An 18,620-nucleotide genomic window follows, 5' to 3' on the forward strand; every position below is an offset into this window, starting at 1 on the left:
ATGGCGAAACCCTGTCTCTACTAAAAATACAAAAATTAACTGGACATGGTAGTGGGCGCCTTTAACCCCAGCTACTCGGGAGGCTGAGGCAGGAGAATCTCTTGAACCTGGGAGGTGGAGGCTGCAGTGAGCCGAGATGGCATCACTGTACTCCAGCCTGGGTAACAGAGCAAAACTCTGTCTCAAAAAAATAAAAATAAAAAAAATATATAAAACCACTTTTACCTCATGGGATGTTCCAAAACAGGCAACAGGCTGAATTTGGCCTGTGCACTGCAGTCTGCCAACCCCCACATTTAATGGTTACCTTTAACAACGCTTGGCTAAATCTTCTCATTACATTCAAGTACATCTCATGGGTCTTTGGATCTCTCTGCTGGGTATCTTGATCTTCACATTCCACGATCACATACCTTAAAAATATGTTTGAGCCATTCGTGTGATGTGAAACGAAACTTAGATTCAGTTTGTAAATACTCATTACCATTTCACTAAAACAGCTTAATTTACATATACAAAAATAATCAAATTGGAGTAATAAAACACATTTTATCATCTCTTTTAAAAGTGAAAAGTTACAGAGGAACACATACAACCATCAATAAAAGGTAAACTAAGAGTGATAATGCCTTAATTTGTGTAATATCCCAAGTCTTCTAAAACTTTTGCCACCAAAACAAGCATTTTCTCCTGTTTATAAGGTAGAGTATTAACATCCTCAGAAATCATCTAAGCTCACATATTTACTGAGTAATTCGAGAACAAAAACTATTATTTTCATAATCTGCGTAATACTTTGGTATTACATAAGGCTCTCTGATTCTGAAAACCTCTCTGAAGCTACTCCTGTCACTTATATTTTTGAAAGATGAATAAAATCTTAAGTAACTTTTTCTTTCCCATCCAGTTTCCCGTTTTTCAAAGATTCACACATAATCTTTAACTTCCCAATTAAAAAACTATGGTTTTAGAGAGTAAAAGACATTTTAAATGTTTTCTTAAACCTAATCTGCTTATACATTTATAAAAATAATATAAGCAATGATCTGAGTAAGATTTTATAGGTCTTCTAATCCAGTGTTTCTAAATGTTCCACTGGGAACAACCCAAAGCAACTAACAGGTTGGGCATGGTGGCTCACGCCTATAATCCCAGCGTTTTGGGGAGGCCTAGGAAGGAGGATCACTTGAGGTCAGGAGTTTGAGACCAGCCTCTACATTTAAAAAAAAAAAAATTAAATATAAGCCAGGTGTGGTGACACTGCCTACAGTCCCAGCTACTAAGGAGGCTGAGGTGAGAAGACAGCTCGAGCCCATGTGAAGCTGCACTAAGCTATGATTGTACCATTACACTCTAGCTTGGGCAACAAACAGAGATGGTATCTCTTAAAAAGAAAAGAAAAAAGTATCACAACTTGATACACACAGCCACATATGCACAGATGCATAAAACTGAAAAGTTTCACAAAGCAACATCCTGTGAACAATATGTTAATATTTGCTATTCTGTTTATTTTCTTTTTCTTTAAATAACAAATGCTAGACTGAAACTTTAAATTGCTTTCAGTGGATCATGATGATGTGTAGTTTGAAAACCATCAATCTCAATCAACTTGCTTGCTTTATCAACAGTGAAACTTAGAGGGGCTGTGTCTTGTCCATGGTGGTATGATTGATTATAAAACTGAGATAGAAACCCAGGACTTTGGGCTCCCAGGTCAGACTTTTTTGATTTTACTAAGTTGACTTTCACACTGTTTTATCCTTAAAACACATACGAAACTTTTCAACCTTCTTAACTGTCAATGTTTCCCAAATCTCAAGTCACGGATGCTTATTATTATCCTTTCTCCTATTTCTGGGAGAGTATACTCCGTATTCAGCCATTCAGATGGTCAACTTCATGAGAGCAGAGGGCTTACCTGTCTTGTTCTCCACTATACCTTTAGCATGTCTGGCTCATAATAGATGCTCAACATATTATTAACATATTACTGTTGAACGAATAATTCCACTATTGTGGATTTAGGCTACTATCTCATTATTGATAATTTTCAAATATAAATACATATTCCTTTTTTACATCTAAGGTCTAATTTTGAATTCCATTACATGACCTGCTTTCACATTCATGCACCCTAATTTTCAAGGACCAGATCCCCTTTTCAAGACACTGTTTGTCATTTCTAACTGAACATGTGTAAAACAAAACTTATCACATTAAATGCATCTTTTTCTACCTCTATTGAAGGTACTAACAATATCCCAGGTATTTGGGCTAGGAATTCTCATGTAGGAGGGTTCACAAACTCAAATTTTCTCAAAAGGCAGGCACGAAACAAATGTTTGACTCACTTAAATAGAAGGAAAGAGAGAGAGGTGGGGCTGCAGCCAAACCAGAGAACACAGCACTACCTAAAACTTTCCTTGGCCCTCTGTTCAATTTGTGGTCCATGAATCTAACGCTGTACTTGAAAACAAAAAACCGCAGTTCTAAACGGTGGAACTGTCAATACGGTATTATTCAACTCCAATCCATCCCCTTCTACCCTTTATAGTTAAAGTCCTTGATTGTCTCCGTCACCTTAGGATACTCAGTATCTTTTCCTGTGTTTATGCAGTAAACTTATTTCCAAATGAACATATAGCTGACCACAATGTAGGGGCCCACTGCTGTGTCCTGCTCTTTCTGATCATCAAGTAAACACTATGGCTGTAGCTATTTTCTGTTACTGAAAATATATGTTGATGCTCATAATAAGCATCAAGTATCAAACACCTCTCAAAAATCATTCAAGCCGGCCAGGTGCGGTGGTTCATGCCTGTAATCCCAGCACTTTGGGAGGCCGAGGCAGGGGAACTGATTGAACCTGGGAGGCAGAGGTTGCAGTGAGCCGAGATCGCACCCTTGCACTCCAGCCTAGGCAACAAGAACGAAACTTTATCTCAAAAAAAAAAGACACTGTCATCTCCAAATACGAGAGACAAGGTTAGCTATCAAGACTAGAAGACCTAGATTTGAATCATTTCTGAGGTTTCTGTTCACATCAATAAACTAGATTCTATAAAACACTCCAAGGTATTTCTTTGAAAGCTGTCATCTTAAAGTAGGAATGCAAACAAAATTGTCCAGGTACCCATTGTAAGATGACATCAGTGGGCTACCTGTTTCCTGGCAATTTTATTTTGTGGAGTAAATAACCTTTATTACCCTGAAAGGTCTTAAAAGTTATAGAAAACATGTCAAAGTATCCAAAGTTTACTTTCAACTTCAACATCCTAGAATGGCTATAAAAATAAAAAACTGCAACAATTCATAGATTCTGATGCCCAACATTTTACAGACTGGAGACTGTAACTCCCCTCTATAGCTTAAAAGGTTGACACTATTCATTTTAAAAGGATTGTCTGCACACCTATAGGCCCCTAAGGATTTAGCTACAGTAAGAATCCTGTTTAAATCACCAGAAAGGGAACAAATGAAAAAAGGAAATTCAAATGTTCAAAGGAAACAGCACAATCAATTAAAATTTCTATTTTAATACATTTGTTATAATAGAATAGGCTTACAGAACCATTTACATTCTCACATTTTGTTATTTTTATATGTTCAAAGGAAGAGAAGAATGATCATTTTAAACCAACTGCTTGAAATTATTTCCCTTATTGTTACCTTACATTCACAAAAGCAGTGTCTACTAAAGGCAAGAGTCCACACATCAATAGCTTTTCTCCCCATGAGTATTTCTGAATATGTAATAGGCAGACTGTAAATACGGGAAAAACAATTACTCCTTAGGGAATGAATAGACACAGCATATGCTATTGATTCAATAAATCAGAGATATAGTGGGAAAACACAAATCAAATCTAAGTTTGATTGAATGTTTATAAGACTGGGAACTGGGGCTGTACTTCGTTTATAGGAAAAAAAAGTGTGCTCCTTATGAACAGAAACAGCTGCTATGTTGGAAACTTCATCTAATAGACTTCCTACTGTTTGGCTGCTTTCAGAAAATTCTTCCTACTTGAAATAAGAGATCAAAGATTCTATCAAAACTCATTTCAAATTTAATAATGAAATCTGGTCTACAATCAAACATAAAGAATATGTAACTTGAAAGCACCACATAATCAGTATATATACATATAGCTCTTACCACAGTGAATACTCTAGACTATAATTTCTGAGCCAGAGAAAAGTTTCTGTGAATATTGCAAGGAAACAAAAATACCTGTAAATGAATTCTTAGCAAATGATTTTAAAAATATATAAAATTTTAATTTAAAAATACCTAAGAAGCTTCGAAATACTTAACTCAAAAACTCAAGAAACATACCCCACAAATTTTTTTTCTCTTTACTTCCTTTTAAACATTTAGATTTTCATGAGGAAATATTTTTTCATAAGACCAGTGAATGGACATACCCTTAAGTATTCAGATTGGAACATAGAGAACATTAGGTAAAAGGTGACATTTAAAGGAAATAGTAGCAATTTGGCAATATGAGAATTTCTAAGTAAACCTTTCAAAGAAAAAATAGTGATTAACACTTAGTCAAAACCTCCTATATTTTCAAGGACATAATGAAATTTAATGTGAGGAAAATGTTGTTTTATGAATATTATATTAAACTGCTAAAGTAAAAGTAGGAAACTATTTTTCTTCCCACTACAGAGGCCAACAGAAAAAAAAACAACAACCAAAAAAAATAAACACAGGTTCCAAAGGGGGGAAAATCACTGATTTACTTAAGATCGTTGACAGTGGTTTTTCTTTGTTGTAAAGAGAACCATAAAGGCTTAAACTAAACAAATATTTACTGTTTATGTAAATCAAAAACTGTGTGTGTTAAAAGAGTGCTCCATAAAAAACGATGAGTTCATGTCCTTTGTAGGGACATGGATGAAGCTGGAAACCATCACTCCGAGCAAACTATCACAAGGACAGAAAACCAAACACCACATGTTCTCACTCATAGGTGGGAACTGAACAGTGAGAACTTGGACTCAGGGCGGGGAACATCACACACTGATGTGACGGAGTGGGGGAAGGAGGGAGGGATAGCATTGGGAGAAATACCTAATGTTAATGACGAGTTAATGGGTGCAGCACACCAACATGGCACATGTATACATATGTAACAAACCTGCACATTGTGCACATGTACCCTAGAACTTAAAGCATAATAAAAAAGAAAAAGAGTGCTCCAATTTAGTTACCTACTTCTTAGGTACAGGGGCAGTATCCGGCAGAGTGTCACCTCTGGAGAGTGGGAGAATGAAGTTAAGGCTGGACTTGACCCACAAGGACAGCTTCCCAAATCCAGTCTTAAAACAAAACAGTATTTTGTATAATTTTCTCACAAAAAGCAAAATACTTCATCATTATTCAAAAGTACCGGTTCAGCATCTCTTAGTCAAAATGCTTGGAATCAGAAATGTTTTGGATTTCTAGTTTTTTTTGGATTTTTGAATATTTGCATTATACTTAGCACCTTAAATCCAAAAATTCAAAATCTGAAATGCTCCGAAGAGCATCTCTTTTGCACTTCATGTCAATGCTCATAGAGTTTTGGATTTTGGAGCATTTCAGATTTCAGATTTTCGGATTTGGTATGCTCAACCTATAGTGAGATTTTACAATGGACACCTACTAATTTGTAATTTGTTTAAGGCTATAAATTGAGCAGTAAGATTAGATTAGAAATTATTTATACAATAAAAAGTCTCATGCCAAGAAGTTTAAAAAGTGATGTAAGTAGTTTTAAGGATTCTCCCAAAGGTAAAGAAGGCTTTAGGCAGGTCTTACCCCCTGGCTCTGCCCTTTGTTAGCTCTGTAAAGCTAGATGAAGCCCTCTTATCTAGTGTTTAATCCCAGTACTTTTTTTTTTTTATTGAAGCAAAATATTTCTGATTGTGGCTTAAGCTACTTGTCTTTTTCTCTTCAGGATTCTGTGGAAAATAAAGGAAACCATGCTTCATATTAACTGTGCCTCAAGAAGTCAGTCACTCACTCTGTGCCTTAGTTTCTCTCTTTCCTTCAAGTGACTCAGGACATTGTTTTAATGTGAAATAGAGACATTTATACTTGCCCATTTAACTTCATAGAAACAAATGAGAAAAGGTCACTGAAAGTACCCTGAAAATGACAAAGCAGTAGATAAACGATTTAATCCTAGATCAAGGTCTACCACGTTCAGCTACAGCAAGCCTCTGCCTTGGTTTTCTCATGTTTAAAAGGCCGTAACTTTTAATTGCAACCTTCTCTTTTTAAATGATTCCAGTGTTTTAGTAAATAATGTGAAAATATACACTCCTGAAGAACTGTGAAATATCATACTCAACTACTTTACATGCCAAACAGATATCAAACTGAAAGCACCCATTACCCTCCCCAGGTATAGCCCAGCTCTTGGAAAGTTATGTCCTTAGTGAAAGGGAGAGAAACAGCGGTGCCAAGAAGCGTTTCCACGAACCCAACTGTCATGGAATACAGCTAGATATAAAAATACTGTATCTAGACATTTGATTGCTCATACCTTATTTTAAACCGTCTTTGTGTTTACAGCATGAGAAAAATAATTCTTAAGGGTAATAAGAACATAAACAGAAAATTATTTTCACATACCAGTATAAATAATTAGCCAGTGTTGAGTTTTTGCAGGCTCTCGATATCAAGAAGGTACAGAGATCTTGCTGAAAGAATTAAAATAAATGTATTATACATTACCATGTACTATTAATGGAGGAAAATAAGTAAGTCTACATTTGCCTATCAGTTTTCATCTGTATATCTTATGTAACAGATCAGATTTTCTGCCATTTATCTACCCTTACATACACACATACAAAAATATTTTAAATCAGACAATATGCAAGTGGTTACCATACCGCAGTTCAGAGAACTCCTTGTCCTCCTGGAGCTTCATATTGGTAGAGGAGAGAGACATGAAAAGAAATGGTCAGGCCGGGCGCGGTGGCTCAAGCCTGTAATCCCAGCACTTTGGGAGGCCGAGACGGGCGGATCACGAGGTCAGCAGATCGAGACCATCCTGGCTAACACGGTGAAACCCCGTCTCTACTAAAAAATACAAAAAAACGAGCCAGGCGAGGTGGCGGGCGCCTGTAGTCCCAGCTACTCGGGAGGCTGAGGCAGGAGAATGGCGTGAACCTGGGAGGCGGAGCTTGCAGTGAGCTGAGATCCGGCCACTGCACTCCAGCCTGGGCGACAGAGCGAGACTCCGTCTCAAAAAAAAAAGAAAAAAGAAAAGAAATGGTCATAGAAATAATTTAGGTTGGGAGGTTAGAAAAGGCAGCAATGAAGACACGACATTCAGGCAAGACCAAAATGACACTGGAAGACTCTAAGTCTGGCTTGTTCAAGGAATTTTAAGTAATGTAAACAAAATACAGTGAACACTGAAGAGACTGAAAAGATAGGCAAAGGTCAAAGTATGTGAGACCTCTAAGGTCACGTTATTATTGAGTATGAATTTTATTTTAAAAGCAATGGATACCCAACAAAGGATCTTAAGAGGAGAGTGAGATGATGTGATTTACATTTTAGGAAAATGACTGGTTGTCCTGTGAAGTAAAGACCTGAGATCAGTTAAGATGCTATTATGGTAGACTAGGAGAGTGCAGATGGTGAAAAGGAGACAAATAAAAGATATATCTTGGAAGTATAATTAACAGGACCTGCTGGTGGAGAGGAATTAGGAAGGAAAGAAAGGAATTAATAGTAACTCCCAAATTTCTGGATTGATTTGTTATGGCACAAATGGAAATTTCAGACAAAAAGCTACCTATCTACAGAGTGAGAGGAAACAGTTGTATTTTGAAATATTAAGTTCAAAATGCCTGTCAGATACACAATGGAGATCAAATACATGAATCTGAAACTCAGGTGAAAGATCTGAGCTGGAAATATAAATTTGAATTTATTAATACAACCTAGGGCAAGAGTATTGAGTGAGACTAGAAGAGGAGCCTGAGGAACATTAAGATGTCAGGCAGAGAGGAAAGTGCTGACAAAAGAAACTAAGAAGAAATGGCAAGACAGATGAAGACAAAAAAAAAAAAAGATACACAGTATCACCTAAACCATGAGAAGAGTTAGTTTTTCAAGAAAAAAATTATTTACTTGGTTGAACACTCTGAAGAAGCTGAAAAGAATGTACAACCAAAAACATTAGGGTTATTTTGTAACTTAGCAAATTAAGGTTTAAGCAAGAGCCAGAATGATATGGAGTAAAGACTGGAAAGAAGGAAGAAAAGAGTATGTATAAACAACTCCTTTGAGAAGAGAAGTAAGAAAACAAGGTGCTGTTTCAAGAGATGTGGTTTCAAGGGAGAATTTTGTTTTTCTGAACTTTTAACATGGAAAATTCTAACACATACTTGAGTATTTCTATCAGGAAAAGAAAATAACACATCTTTGAAGAGAGTTATGTTTCTTCTGTGTAAGAAAACAGAAGGAAAGTATGGGGGAAAAATTCATGTCTATAAAACCACTGATGGGAAAGAGACCATTCCTACCTAGAGGTTTCTATTGTTTCCAATAAGTATAAGGCAGAATTGCCATCTGGAGATTGGGAGGCGGGACATGAGAACAGAGTGGAAATGGTATGAAAAATCACTGCAGGACAGGAAGATCAACACGTCTAGGGACATGGAAGATGGCAGAGAGCAGTGAGTGCTCATGTGAGGTTTGTGATCGTGAATTTATAGTGACACCAACATGCTATGCTGTGTGTTTTTCTTCAGCAATATTCAGGCATGGCGAAAGTAGGTAATTAATGAGGCTTATCAAGAGTTGAGATTTTTGCCAGGGGAACTGCAGGTACTACTAAAAGAATAACTAAAATGACAGCCATGGGATAAAAGCTATGTTCAGAGAAAAGCAAACATTGAAGGGAGGTGATGAATAATGAAAAGGGTAGGGATCAATAGATTAGAACTTTTAACACAGTAGGGGTCCTTTTGTAATTCCGAGTAATAAGAGGTTGTTATTACAAAATAGATGTGCCAATGCTTTCAGTAAGAATTTTATCTCCACTTTTAAAGCTTAGGTGTACATTTTAAATATGCACCAAAAATCCAATTTAAAAAACTCCTTAATCCAGAAGCCATTATATAAAGCTGAGTCCATGAGTTTAATAGGCAGACTATAGGCCTAAAGTTCTCTTTTGACTATCTGGCAAGAACATTATACTTTTGTACAGTGATGCACATATTTTAATAGCAAACATATTTCATTTCATACTATGCCCTTTTGATAAAAAAATTACTTACAGAACATAAAGAAAAGTTGAATTTTAAAAATTGTGAACCAGGAAGGATGTATTGTAAATGTTAAAACTCAATTTGAGTAAGCAAGACTTTAAGATTTTAAAACAATTTAAAGAAAAAAGTGCTTTATAAAAAAAGATCACATGTTGTAGGTCACAGACATAAGAAGAAATGGTGAGGAAGGTGCAGGTATCCTTTAAGAAAAGTATCTCTATGTATTTACTGAGTGTATACAATAATAATAATAATATTATCAAATCTGGAGGAAGTTAAATAACAAGACGGGGTGGGGTGGAGGGAGAAGGATTTAGCCAATGACAAGCAAAAATATATAATTTATATATACATAAGAAAGTATAGAAAGTACTACATAAGATGATGAAATCAGTCAAAATATAGCTACAACCACAATACAAACAAATGGGGCAAAAGTTCCAGTTACAAAACAGAGTGTTAAACTAGATTAAAAAACAAAATTTAGCTACATGATATTTACAAGGGACCTAAATATAATAAACCTAAAACATAAGGCTACAAAAAAATTCAAAGGAAAAGATAAACAAAGACAACAAAAATATTGAGAAGAAAAGATCAATATGTACACTAATCAAGACAAAGCTCTATTAACATCAGACAAAACAGGCTTTAAGATGAAAAGCTTTATTAGGTATCAAGAGGGTTACCGAACAGTGATAAAAGATGCAATTTATGTATTTAATTGGAGAGAAACACTAGTTTCTAGTGTTCCTCAAACATACACACTTAAACTCTGGTCTTAGGACCGCCATACTTGCCACTCCCTCTATCTGAAATGCTTTTCCCCAGATAGCCATATGGTCGTTCCCTCACCTGCTTCACTTTCAGTGGGATGTTACCTTTTTAGTAACAAGTAACTTGTAAGAGCTTTCTAGAACATAAGCTCTACGAAGGCAAACATTTAACTGTCTTGTTTTCTGCTGCATCAACCCCAGCATGCAGAACAGTTCCCTATATGTTAAGAGCTCAAAAAACATATGTGAATGAATGAATGAATGAATGACTGAATCAATGAATCAATATCTTAGCTTTGAAAGGGAAAACTTAACTATAGTAGACTGGCTTCTTAAAGGGCTTCTCTAAGGATTCTATGATTCTGTGATTTAAAAATTCTTTCTTTCAGTTGAATATTTTGTTATACCGACAGATATGCAAACATATAAACTTTAATCAATAGCTAATAGTTAAAATATTCATTCAGTCATTAACATTACCTCCTAAAATCTGACTAAAAGCAATATATATATATATATACACACACACACTGAAAAATCACATGAACTTTTCTAATAAAATGTGTTACTTGTTTTCAACATCAGAGATATTAATGATTTCTTTTAAATTAGAAGTCTTATAGACAAATTCAAAAATATGTACTATATCAGCTTCTACAATGCACTTTCCAAAGTGCATTGCAGATTAGCACTTTTCAGATTAGCAATAGTCTAACAGGCCCGTTTTATCTCAAAAATGCGTCTACTTATATGTATCGTTAAAAAGTTGCTTAGTGTATTATCTCTAATATCAAAGTCATACATTTCTATAATGTAATCACAAGCACTGACAACAATTACAGTGAGGTTCATAAATACATTGACAGTAAATATTCTGAGTTTCCCTAATAAAATATTTAAGCCTAGTTTATTTTCATATTGCATATGAATCCATTTATATGCCCAAAGCACCAATAAAATGACTTGAATTGAGGACTATCTGGCACTTTATGCTGAGGGGAAAAGTCATAAACATGCATCATAAAGTAAGTTATTTAATAAAGTTGTAATATTTAGTTATTTAACCAAAACTGAGATTTAAAGACAAGCATAAAATGTTTATGCGGTAGGATCTCTCCTATAGGAAGCTGGAAAAGCTTTGTACTCACTTCCAGATTTTCGCCATCTGGAACTTCTTTTGTTTTTGATGCAGGAGGAGGTGAAGAGACTGGAGGAAGGGGGCTGGTTATAATTTGGGAGCTGAAAAATAAAAGAGATCACCAAGATGTAAAATACTCTGTCCATAAGAGAAGACACACTTTTTTTTTTTTTTTAAAAGCTCAGTTCACTTCAATTGTGTCTGGTTAATGCAACACTTCCTCAAGTGTGTTCTGTGCAACACTAGAGTCACATTGTACTCTGGAAAAAGGGCATGGTCAAAGATGATGGCTAATGCCTCTTGGGAGATTTATGTGCAAATCTGCATATTAAAGGTTTGGGTAAGTGCTGTTTGTTTGTTTGTTTAAAAGCTCATTTGGCTTTAAACCAGCATTTCCCAAACGTATCTGGCCAAGATATCCTCCTTTTTATCTTTTAAAAACAAAATAAAGCTTAAAAAAAGAACTAAAACCATACACACACACACACACACACACACACAAAATTAGTGACTAGTACACCGTAAGTTGGAAAAGACTAGGTTACAGTTTTCACCCCATCATAAAACTCTGAATAGACTTTTACTTACAAAACATTCTACATGGCATAAGGAAGAAAGTAAATGAGCATAACTGAAGACTGAAGACCTCCAATATAGAGTGAGAGATACTATAAAGAGCATCTTTATATTAACAAAAAAATACAAAGTAGTCACGGAAAGAAAAATTATTTGTTGTCTTTTTCGTTTCTTCTCCAAATAAAACACAAAACATAAAGCATAGCATAACCATAATCATAAAGAAAAAATCAAAAATCCAATCTTGAGCTCATATAATAATTGAAATGACTGGACTTACTCAGGAAGTCTAAAATCTAGACCTGGTTTTGTCAATAACAAACCTCATGATCTTCACAAAACCATTTTCCATCACTAAGCCTAAGAGTTTTCACCCAACAGTTACTACTTTTTTCAAATTTTAAGATTTTCTGAAAAGTAAAAAGTAGAAAAAAACATGGGATTTGGAGTCAACTCTACCATTTGCAAGATACATAAGACTTTGGGCAATTTACTTCAAGTCCTTCATCTCTAAATTAGGGACATGAATAAGCACCTGAGAAGACAGTTGTAACAAGATAATGTGTGTGGACCACCTGGTACAGACTGGGAACTCCTCATTTTTATATTGTTAATAGCTAACTTTTAAGTCAAATAATATGCTATTATTTTCAGTATAACTACTAACGAGGTGTAAACAGCTAATAAAAAATACAACTTTTTATTAAACTATTTGAGCTCACTAGCATGCTCCGTCCTGCCCTTTCATCCATTTTTTTTTTTTTTTTTTTTTTTGAGACGAAGTCTTGCTCTGTCGCCCAGGCTGGAGTGCAATGGCGCAATCTTGGCTTGCTGCACCCTCCACCTCCCAGGTTTCACCATGTTGGCCAGGCTGTTTTTGAACTTTTAAACTCAAGTGATCTGCCCACCTCAGCCTCCCAAAGTGCTAGGATTACTGGCATAAGCCACCGCACCTGCCCCTTTCATTTCATTTTAACATAAATAAGTAATAGTAGCTAACACTGAGCACTATGTATTAGACAGTTTCCTCTGAGTGTTAATTCACTTAATGATTAAACAACCCTTAAAGATGAGTTACTATTGCTATCACCACTCTTAAGAAACTGGAGACACATAGAGAATATGTAATTTATACAAGTTTACACAGCTAGGAAGTGGCAGAGTCAAGATTTTAAGTCAGGTATTCAGACTTGATAGCCTGCAAAACACTGTTTCCTAATACAGTAACTTGTGTGCTGTGAGTACACATGCAATATTCACTAGTAAAACTTCAAATTTAGTAACACTAGGGGTTGGTACATCTAAGGAAAGGAAAACAGAAAACAATTTGAAAAGGGAAAAATGAACAAATTGGAAAATATGTCCTCCCTGGATATCCATACCTATCTATTTCTGCAGAATTTATTCCAGAATTTGACAGATTTTCTGACACTGAACTCTGACTATCCTTCTTGGTAGGTTCCAATCCATTCTTTATATCATCAAAATTTTCATATTTGAGAGCCTGGACCAATTGTAATAGGTACATCAACAAATCCTGGAAAACAAACAAAAAGTAAAGTAATATTAGGAAAAGAATGCAAAATGATTACAGACATTATTTATTCCTAAATATCAACTAAACATTTCACTTTTATCTATTACTTTTCAGTTGTATTACTTTTGACATGTCACCAAGTTACTTAACTTCCCTGTACCCCACAGCCCCTTCATCTTTAAAATTGACATCATAATATAAACTGTAGAGAAGAGCACGAGGGTTAAATTAGTTAATAAAAGAAAGTCATAGAATACTGTCCAGCACAGGCTAAGTGTCCACTAAATGATGTGTTTCAGGTAGTAGCTTCAAAAAAAAAAAAAAAGTGGGAAGGATTCAAGATGCTTTGCATAAAACTAAGAAATTATACCCGGTCGCAGTGGCTCACGCCTGTAATCCCAGCACTTTGGGAGGCCGAGGCAGGCAGATCACGAAGTCAGGAGATCGAGACCATCCTGGCTAACACAGTGAAATCCCGTCTCTACTAAAAATACAAAAAATTAGCCAGGCGTGGTGGCGGGCGCCCGTAGTCCAAGCTACTAGGGAGGCTGAGGCAGGAGAACGGCATGAACCCAGTAGGCGGAGCTGGCAGTGAGCCAAGATTGCACCACTGCACTCCAGCCTGGGTGACAGAGCAAGACTCTGTCTCAAAAAAAAGAAAAAAGAAAAAAAAAAAGAAATTATAGAAGGATCCTTTTATCAGTAATAGATCAGAAGAGTGCATTCTATGTTTAATATTATACAAGAAATTCCAAATTTTCAAGTTTTCACAGAACTTCTGTTTAATGTCTTTTTCTGGTTAGAATCTTTAAAACTCATGTGTTTTCTTTTTTCCTGAAAGATCAGGTTTTAGAGAATCTGGACTGCTTCTTAAATGAAAGATGCTGTAAAACAGACATTTGATTAAGAGACATGTTTTCTATTCCTGCCGACTGTCAAGAGATTTGAACAAAACAATTCGCTAAGCCTAAATTCTCCATAAGTGACAACCAATGAGATAACCTGGACTAAAAAGGTGTCAATCAACAAAGTAGCTTTTACTTTACTGAGTTTTCCCTTAATAATAATGACAATAATAATAATGATAATAAAACTCTTTAATGTTTCGGATGGAAATGCTTCCAGTATTTCTCTATAAAGGTTGTCCTCTACACATACTTGTCCTCTTCACAGGTACGTACTTTTTAAAATTTTACTTTTAAAAATAACTAAAAAGTGAAGAAAATCGCAAAACTCAAAAAAATTTTAAATGTATCTATTATCTTCCAATTCCAATTGTCATTCACCCTGTTACAGACACTTAAACTCATAATTAGAAAATTTTGACTTTGGGACTACTAGGTCAACTTCAGTCTCCTCTTTAAGCTCACAAAACAGGTTAAGTCTCCTGCAAATATTTCATGGTCCACTTTTTCCTATTTGTAACACCTATAGCACTTGTAATAACTTACTCTTGGTTTTCCACTATTTTATAAACCAGGAGCACAGAGACTACCTGCCAGCAACCCATATTTCCTTATTTAATACTACAGGCATAACTCATTTTATTGTACCTTGCACACATTGCATTTTTTTTGTTTTTTTGTTTTTTTTTTTTTACAGAATGAGTTTTGTGGCAACCCTGCACCCAAGCAAGTCTATTGGCATCATTTTTCCAACAGCATACTTTCACTCCACGTCTTTGTGTCACATTCTAGTTATTCACATAATATTTCAAACTTTTTCATTATTATTTTATCTGTTACGGTGATCTGTGATCAGTGATCTTTGATGTTACCATTGTAATCAGGGGTGCCACACACCATACCCAAATAGGATGGCACAGTTAATTAATCTTGAATGTGTTCTGCCTAATCCACCAACCAGCTGTTTCCCTGTGTCTCTCCCTCTCCTAGGGCTTGCCTATTCCGAGACACAGTAATACTGCAATGAGGTCAATTAATAAACCTACAACGCACTCTAAGTGTTCAAGTAAAAGGAAAAGATGCATGTCTCTTACTTTAAATCAAAAGCTAGAAATGATTAAGCTTAGTGAAGAAGGCACAGGAAAAGCCAAGATAGGTTGCAAGCTAAGTCTCCTGTACTGAACAGCCAAGGTATGAATGCAAAGGAAAAGTTCTTGAAGTATACTGAAAATGCTATTCCAGGGAACCACAAATGAAAAGAAAGCAAAACAGCCTTATTGCTGATAGAGAAGTTTTAGTGGCCTGGGTAGATGAGACTAGCCACGACATTCCCATGAACGAAAGCCCAATCCAGAGCAAGGCCCTAACTCTCTCCATTTCTATAAAAGCTGAGAAAGGAGAGGAAGCTACAAAAGAAAAATCTGAAGTTAGAAGATTTTGTTTTAATCTGAAGTTAGAAGGTTTGTTCATGAGATTTAAGGAAAGAAGTCATTTCCATAACATGAAAGTACAAAGCGAAGCAGCAAGTACTGATGGAGAAACTGCAACAAGTTATTGATACAGGTGACTATACTAAACAAAGTTTCAATGCAGATGTAACAGCCTTGTTTTAGAATAAGATGCCATCTAAGATTCTCACAGCCACAGGCTGAGTCTCTTGGTAAGGGTCTAATGTAGGTTGTGACTTTAAGTTGAAGCCACTGCTCATTCACCATTTCAGAAGTCCTAGGGCCCTTAAGAATTACGCTACATCTCCATTGCCTGTGCTCTATAAATGGAAGAACAAAGCCTGGATGACATCACATCTGTTTAGAGCATGGTTTATGAATATTTAAGCCCACTGTTAAGACCCATTGTTCAGAAAAGAAGATTCCTTTCAAAATATTACTGCTCATAGACAATGTACCTGGTCACCTAAGAGCTCCGATGGAGATGCAGAAGAAGTTGAATATTGTTTACAATCCTGCTATCACAACATCCATTCTACTGCCCATAAAATCAAGGAGTCACTTCGACTTTCAAGTCATATTACTTAAGAAACACATTTTGTAAGGTCCTATCTTCCATAGACAGTGATTCTTCTCATGGATCTGGGCAAAATAAACTGAAAATCTTCTGGAAAGGATTCGCCATTCTAGATGTCATTAAGAACATTCGAGCTTTATGGGGAAGGTCAAAATAGCAACATTAACAGGAGTTTGGAAGAAGTCGATTCTAACTTTCATGGATAACTTTGAGGGGCTGAAGACTTCAGTGCCTGTAATCCCAGCACTTTGGAAGGCCGAGGTGGGTGGATCACCTGAAGTCAGGAGTTCAAGGCCAGCCTGGCTAACATGGTGAAACCCTGTCTCTTACTAAGAATTAGGCGGGTGCAGTGGCACACACCTGTAATCTCAGCTACTCGGAAGGCTGAGGCAGGAGAATCGCTTGAACCCTGGAGGCAGAGGTTGCAGTAAGCCAAGATCATGCCACTGCACTCCAGGCTGGGTGACAGAGGGAAGACTCCGTCTCAACAACAAAAAAGACTTCAGTGGAGGAAGTAAATGCAGAAGTAACAGAAACAGCAAAAAACAAAAACAAAACAAAAAACTAGAATTAGAGGTGCAGCCTGAACATGTGACTGAATTGCTGCAATCTCATGCTAAAACTTAAACAGATGAAGAGTTGCTTCTTATGGATAAGCAGCAAAGAGTAGTTTCTTGAGATGCGATCTATGCTTGGTGAAGATGCTGTGAACATTGTTGAAATGACAACAAAAGATTCAAAATACGCCATAAATGTAGCTGTTAAAGCAGTGGCAGTATTTGAGAGGACTGACTTCAATTCTGAAAGAAGTTCTACTGTGGATAAAATAATAGCAAGCAGCATTACACGCTGCAAATCTTTTGTGAAAAAAAAGAGTCAATGGATGTGGCAAAGTTTACATTTGCTTTATTTTAGGAAACTGCCACAGCTACCCCAACCTTCTGCAACCATCACCCTGATCATTCAGTGGTCATAAACATCAAGGCAAAACCCTTGACTACCAAAAACACTACAACTTGCTAAAGGCTCAGATGGTTATTAAAATTTTTTAGCAACATTTTAAAATAAGATATGTACATTGCTTTTCTAGACATAATGCTATTACATACTTAGACTATAGTATAATATAATTTACTATATAAACATACAGCAAAGTTATATGTATAAATTTGACATGTACTAGGAAACCAAAAAATTCATGAGACTCACTTTATTGTGATATTTGCTTTACTGCAGAGGTCTGGACCAGACCTACAATATCTCTGACGTATGACTGTATATTTCTCTTTTGTTCAGAATTTATACCTCACACCAAATAATTTTTTAATAGGTCATTAGGCAAACACTAACAAAGAGTAATACATATGACTTCATCATAAATATAAATTAAATGAAAGATTATGTGGCTTATTAATTCTTATTCAAATATGTTATTGTCAGGAGTCAGGGAAATCAAGTCTCTCTACAGTGTTGTTTCTAAAACCCACTTTTTAATTGGAGCAATAAACATCTGATTTTCTATTATCATAGTTGAGATTCATGGCATCCAATAACTATACACAGAATTACATGTTGTTTCCTAAGGAGAAAAGCATTATGTAACAAAATGAAACAATTACGTTTAATGACAGGTATCCTTCTTTGGAGGTACCAGTAATTCAGTTTCACCGCCAGCCTCCATTCCGAATGCTGCTGAATCTATTGCCTGTGTGTTTTCCTAATTACAGAAAGGAGTGAACCATATACAGCAAAAAAGGCTGTGGTATTAAATTCCCCAGGAATTTAACTTTCCATTCTTCCTGTACTTTCAATTCCCTTGCTCTTGCTCGCATTGCTTTCTCTACCTGGAATATAAACTCCAAACGTAAAAATTCTACATTTCCTTCCGCTCAAATGCCACTTCTTCATTACATTCTAATATGGAATCTCTCTCCTTTTGAACTACACAGCAGTAAGAAACATGATTTAAAAATTTCAAAATAATGCAAGATAAAGAATAGTCATTTAAAAAATCCTAAATAGATATTAACAATTCAAATTCAGACAGGTATTGAGATTTATTTTACAAGTGTATGGCTGATATAACATTAGGAAATGTATCAGCATACTTACAGTAGATTGATAAAAATGAAAGACTGTATGATATGAACAAGCGTCAAGAGTGTTTGATAATATATAGAAGCCATTCTTGATTTAAACACACAGAAAAAGAAGAGAACAAACAGAGACAGGGAGAAACTTTAAACATAAATGAGAGCATTTGACTGAAACCAGCAAGTAACACACGTTAGAGTGAAATACTAAAAGCATGCCCATAATGAGTAATAAGACAAAGATGAATATTGAACTACTTTTATTCACCATTATTACTTGCA

The 18,620-nt window shown here is 35.7% G+C and overlaps 1 protein-coding gene across 2 annotated transcripts in view; it reads right to left on the bottom strand.

Annotated features, from left to right (window-relative positions):
• PIK3C3 (phosphatidylinositol 3-kinase catalytic subunit type 3) overlaps positions 1-18,620 on the bottom strand; it is a 130,151-nt gene that overhangs the window by 56,251 nt on the left and 55,280 nt on the right. For both annotated transcript variants that reach the window (XM_023207638.1, XM_023207639.2), the window contains 4 exons: positions 13,161-13,315; positions 11,213-11,303; positions 6,632-6,699; positions 308-413 (listed from right to left, as the gene is read on the bottom strand). In XM_023207638.1, coding sequence (XP_023063406.1) covers positions 308-413; positions 6,632-6,699; positions 11,213-11,303; positions 13,161-13,315 — 420 coding nt within the window. The remainder of the gene's footprint in view (positions 1-307; positions 414-6,631; positions 6,700-11,212; positions 11,304-13,160; positions 13,316-18,620) is intronic.

The sequence above is a fragment of the Piliocolobus tephrosceles genome, chromosome 18 (genome assembly GCF_002776525.5).
Source record: "Piliocolobus tephrosceles isolate RC106 chromosome 18, ASM277652v3, whole genome shotgun sequence".
In the NCBI taxonomy this organism is placed as follows: domain Eukaryota; kingdom Metazoa; phylum Chordata; class Mammalia; order Primates; family Cercopithecidae; genus Piliocolobus; species Piliocolobus tephrosceles.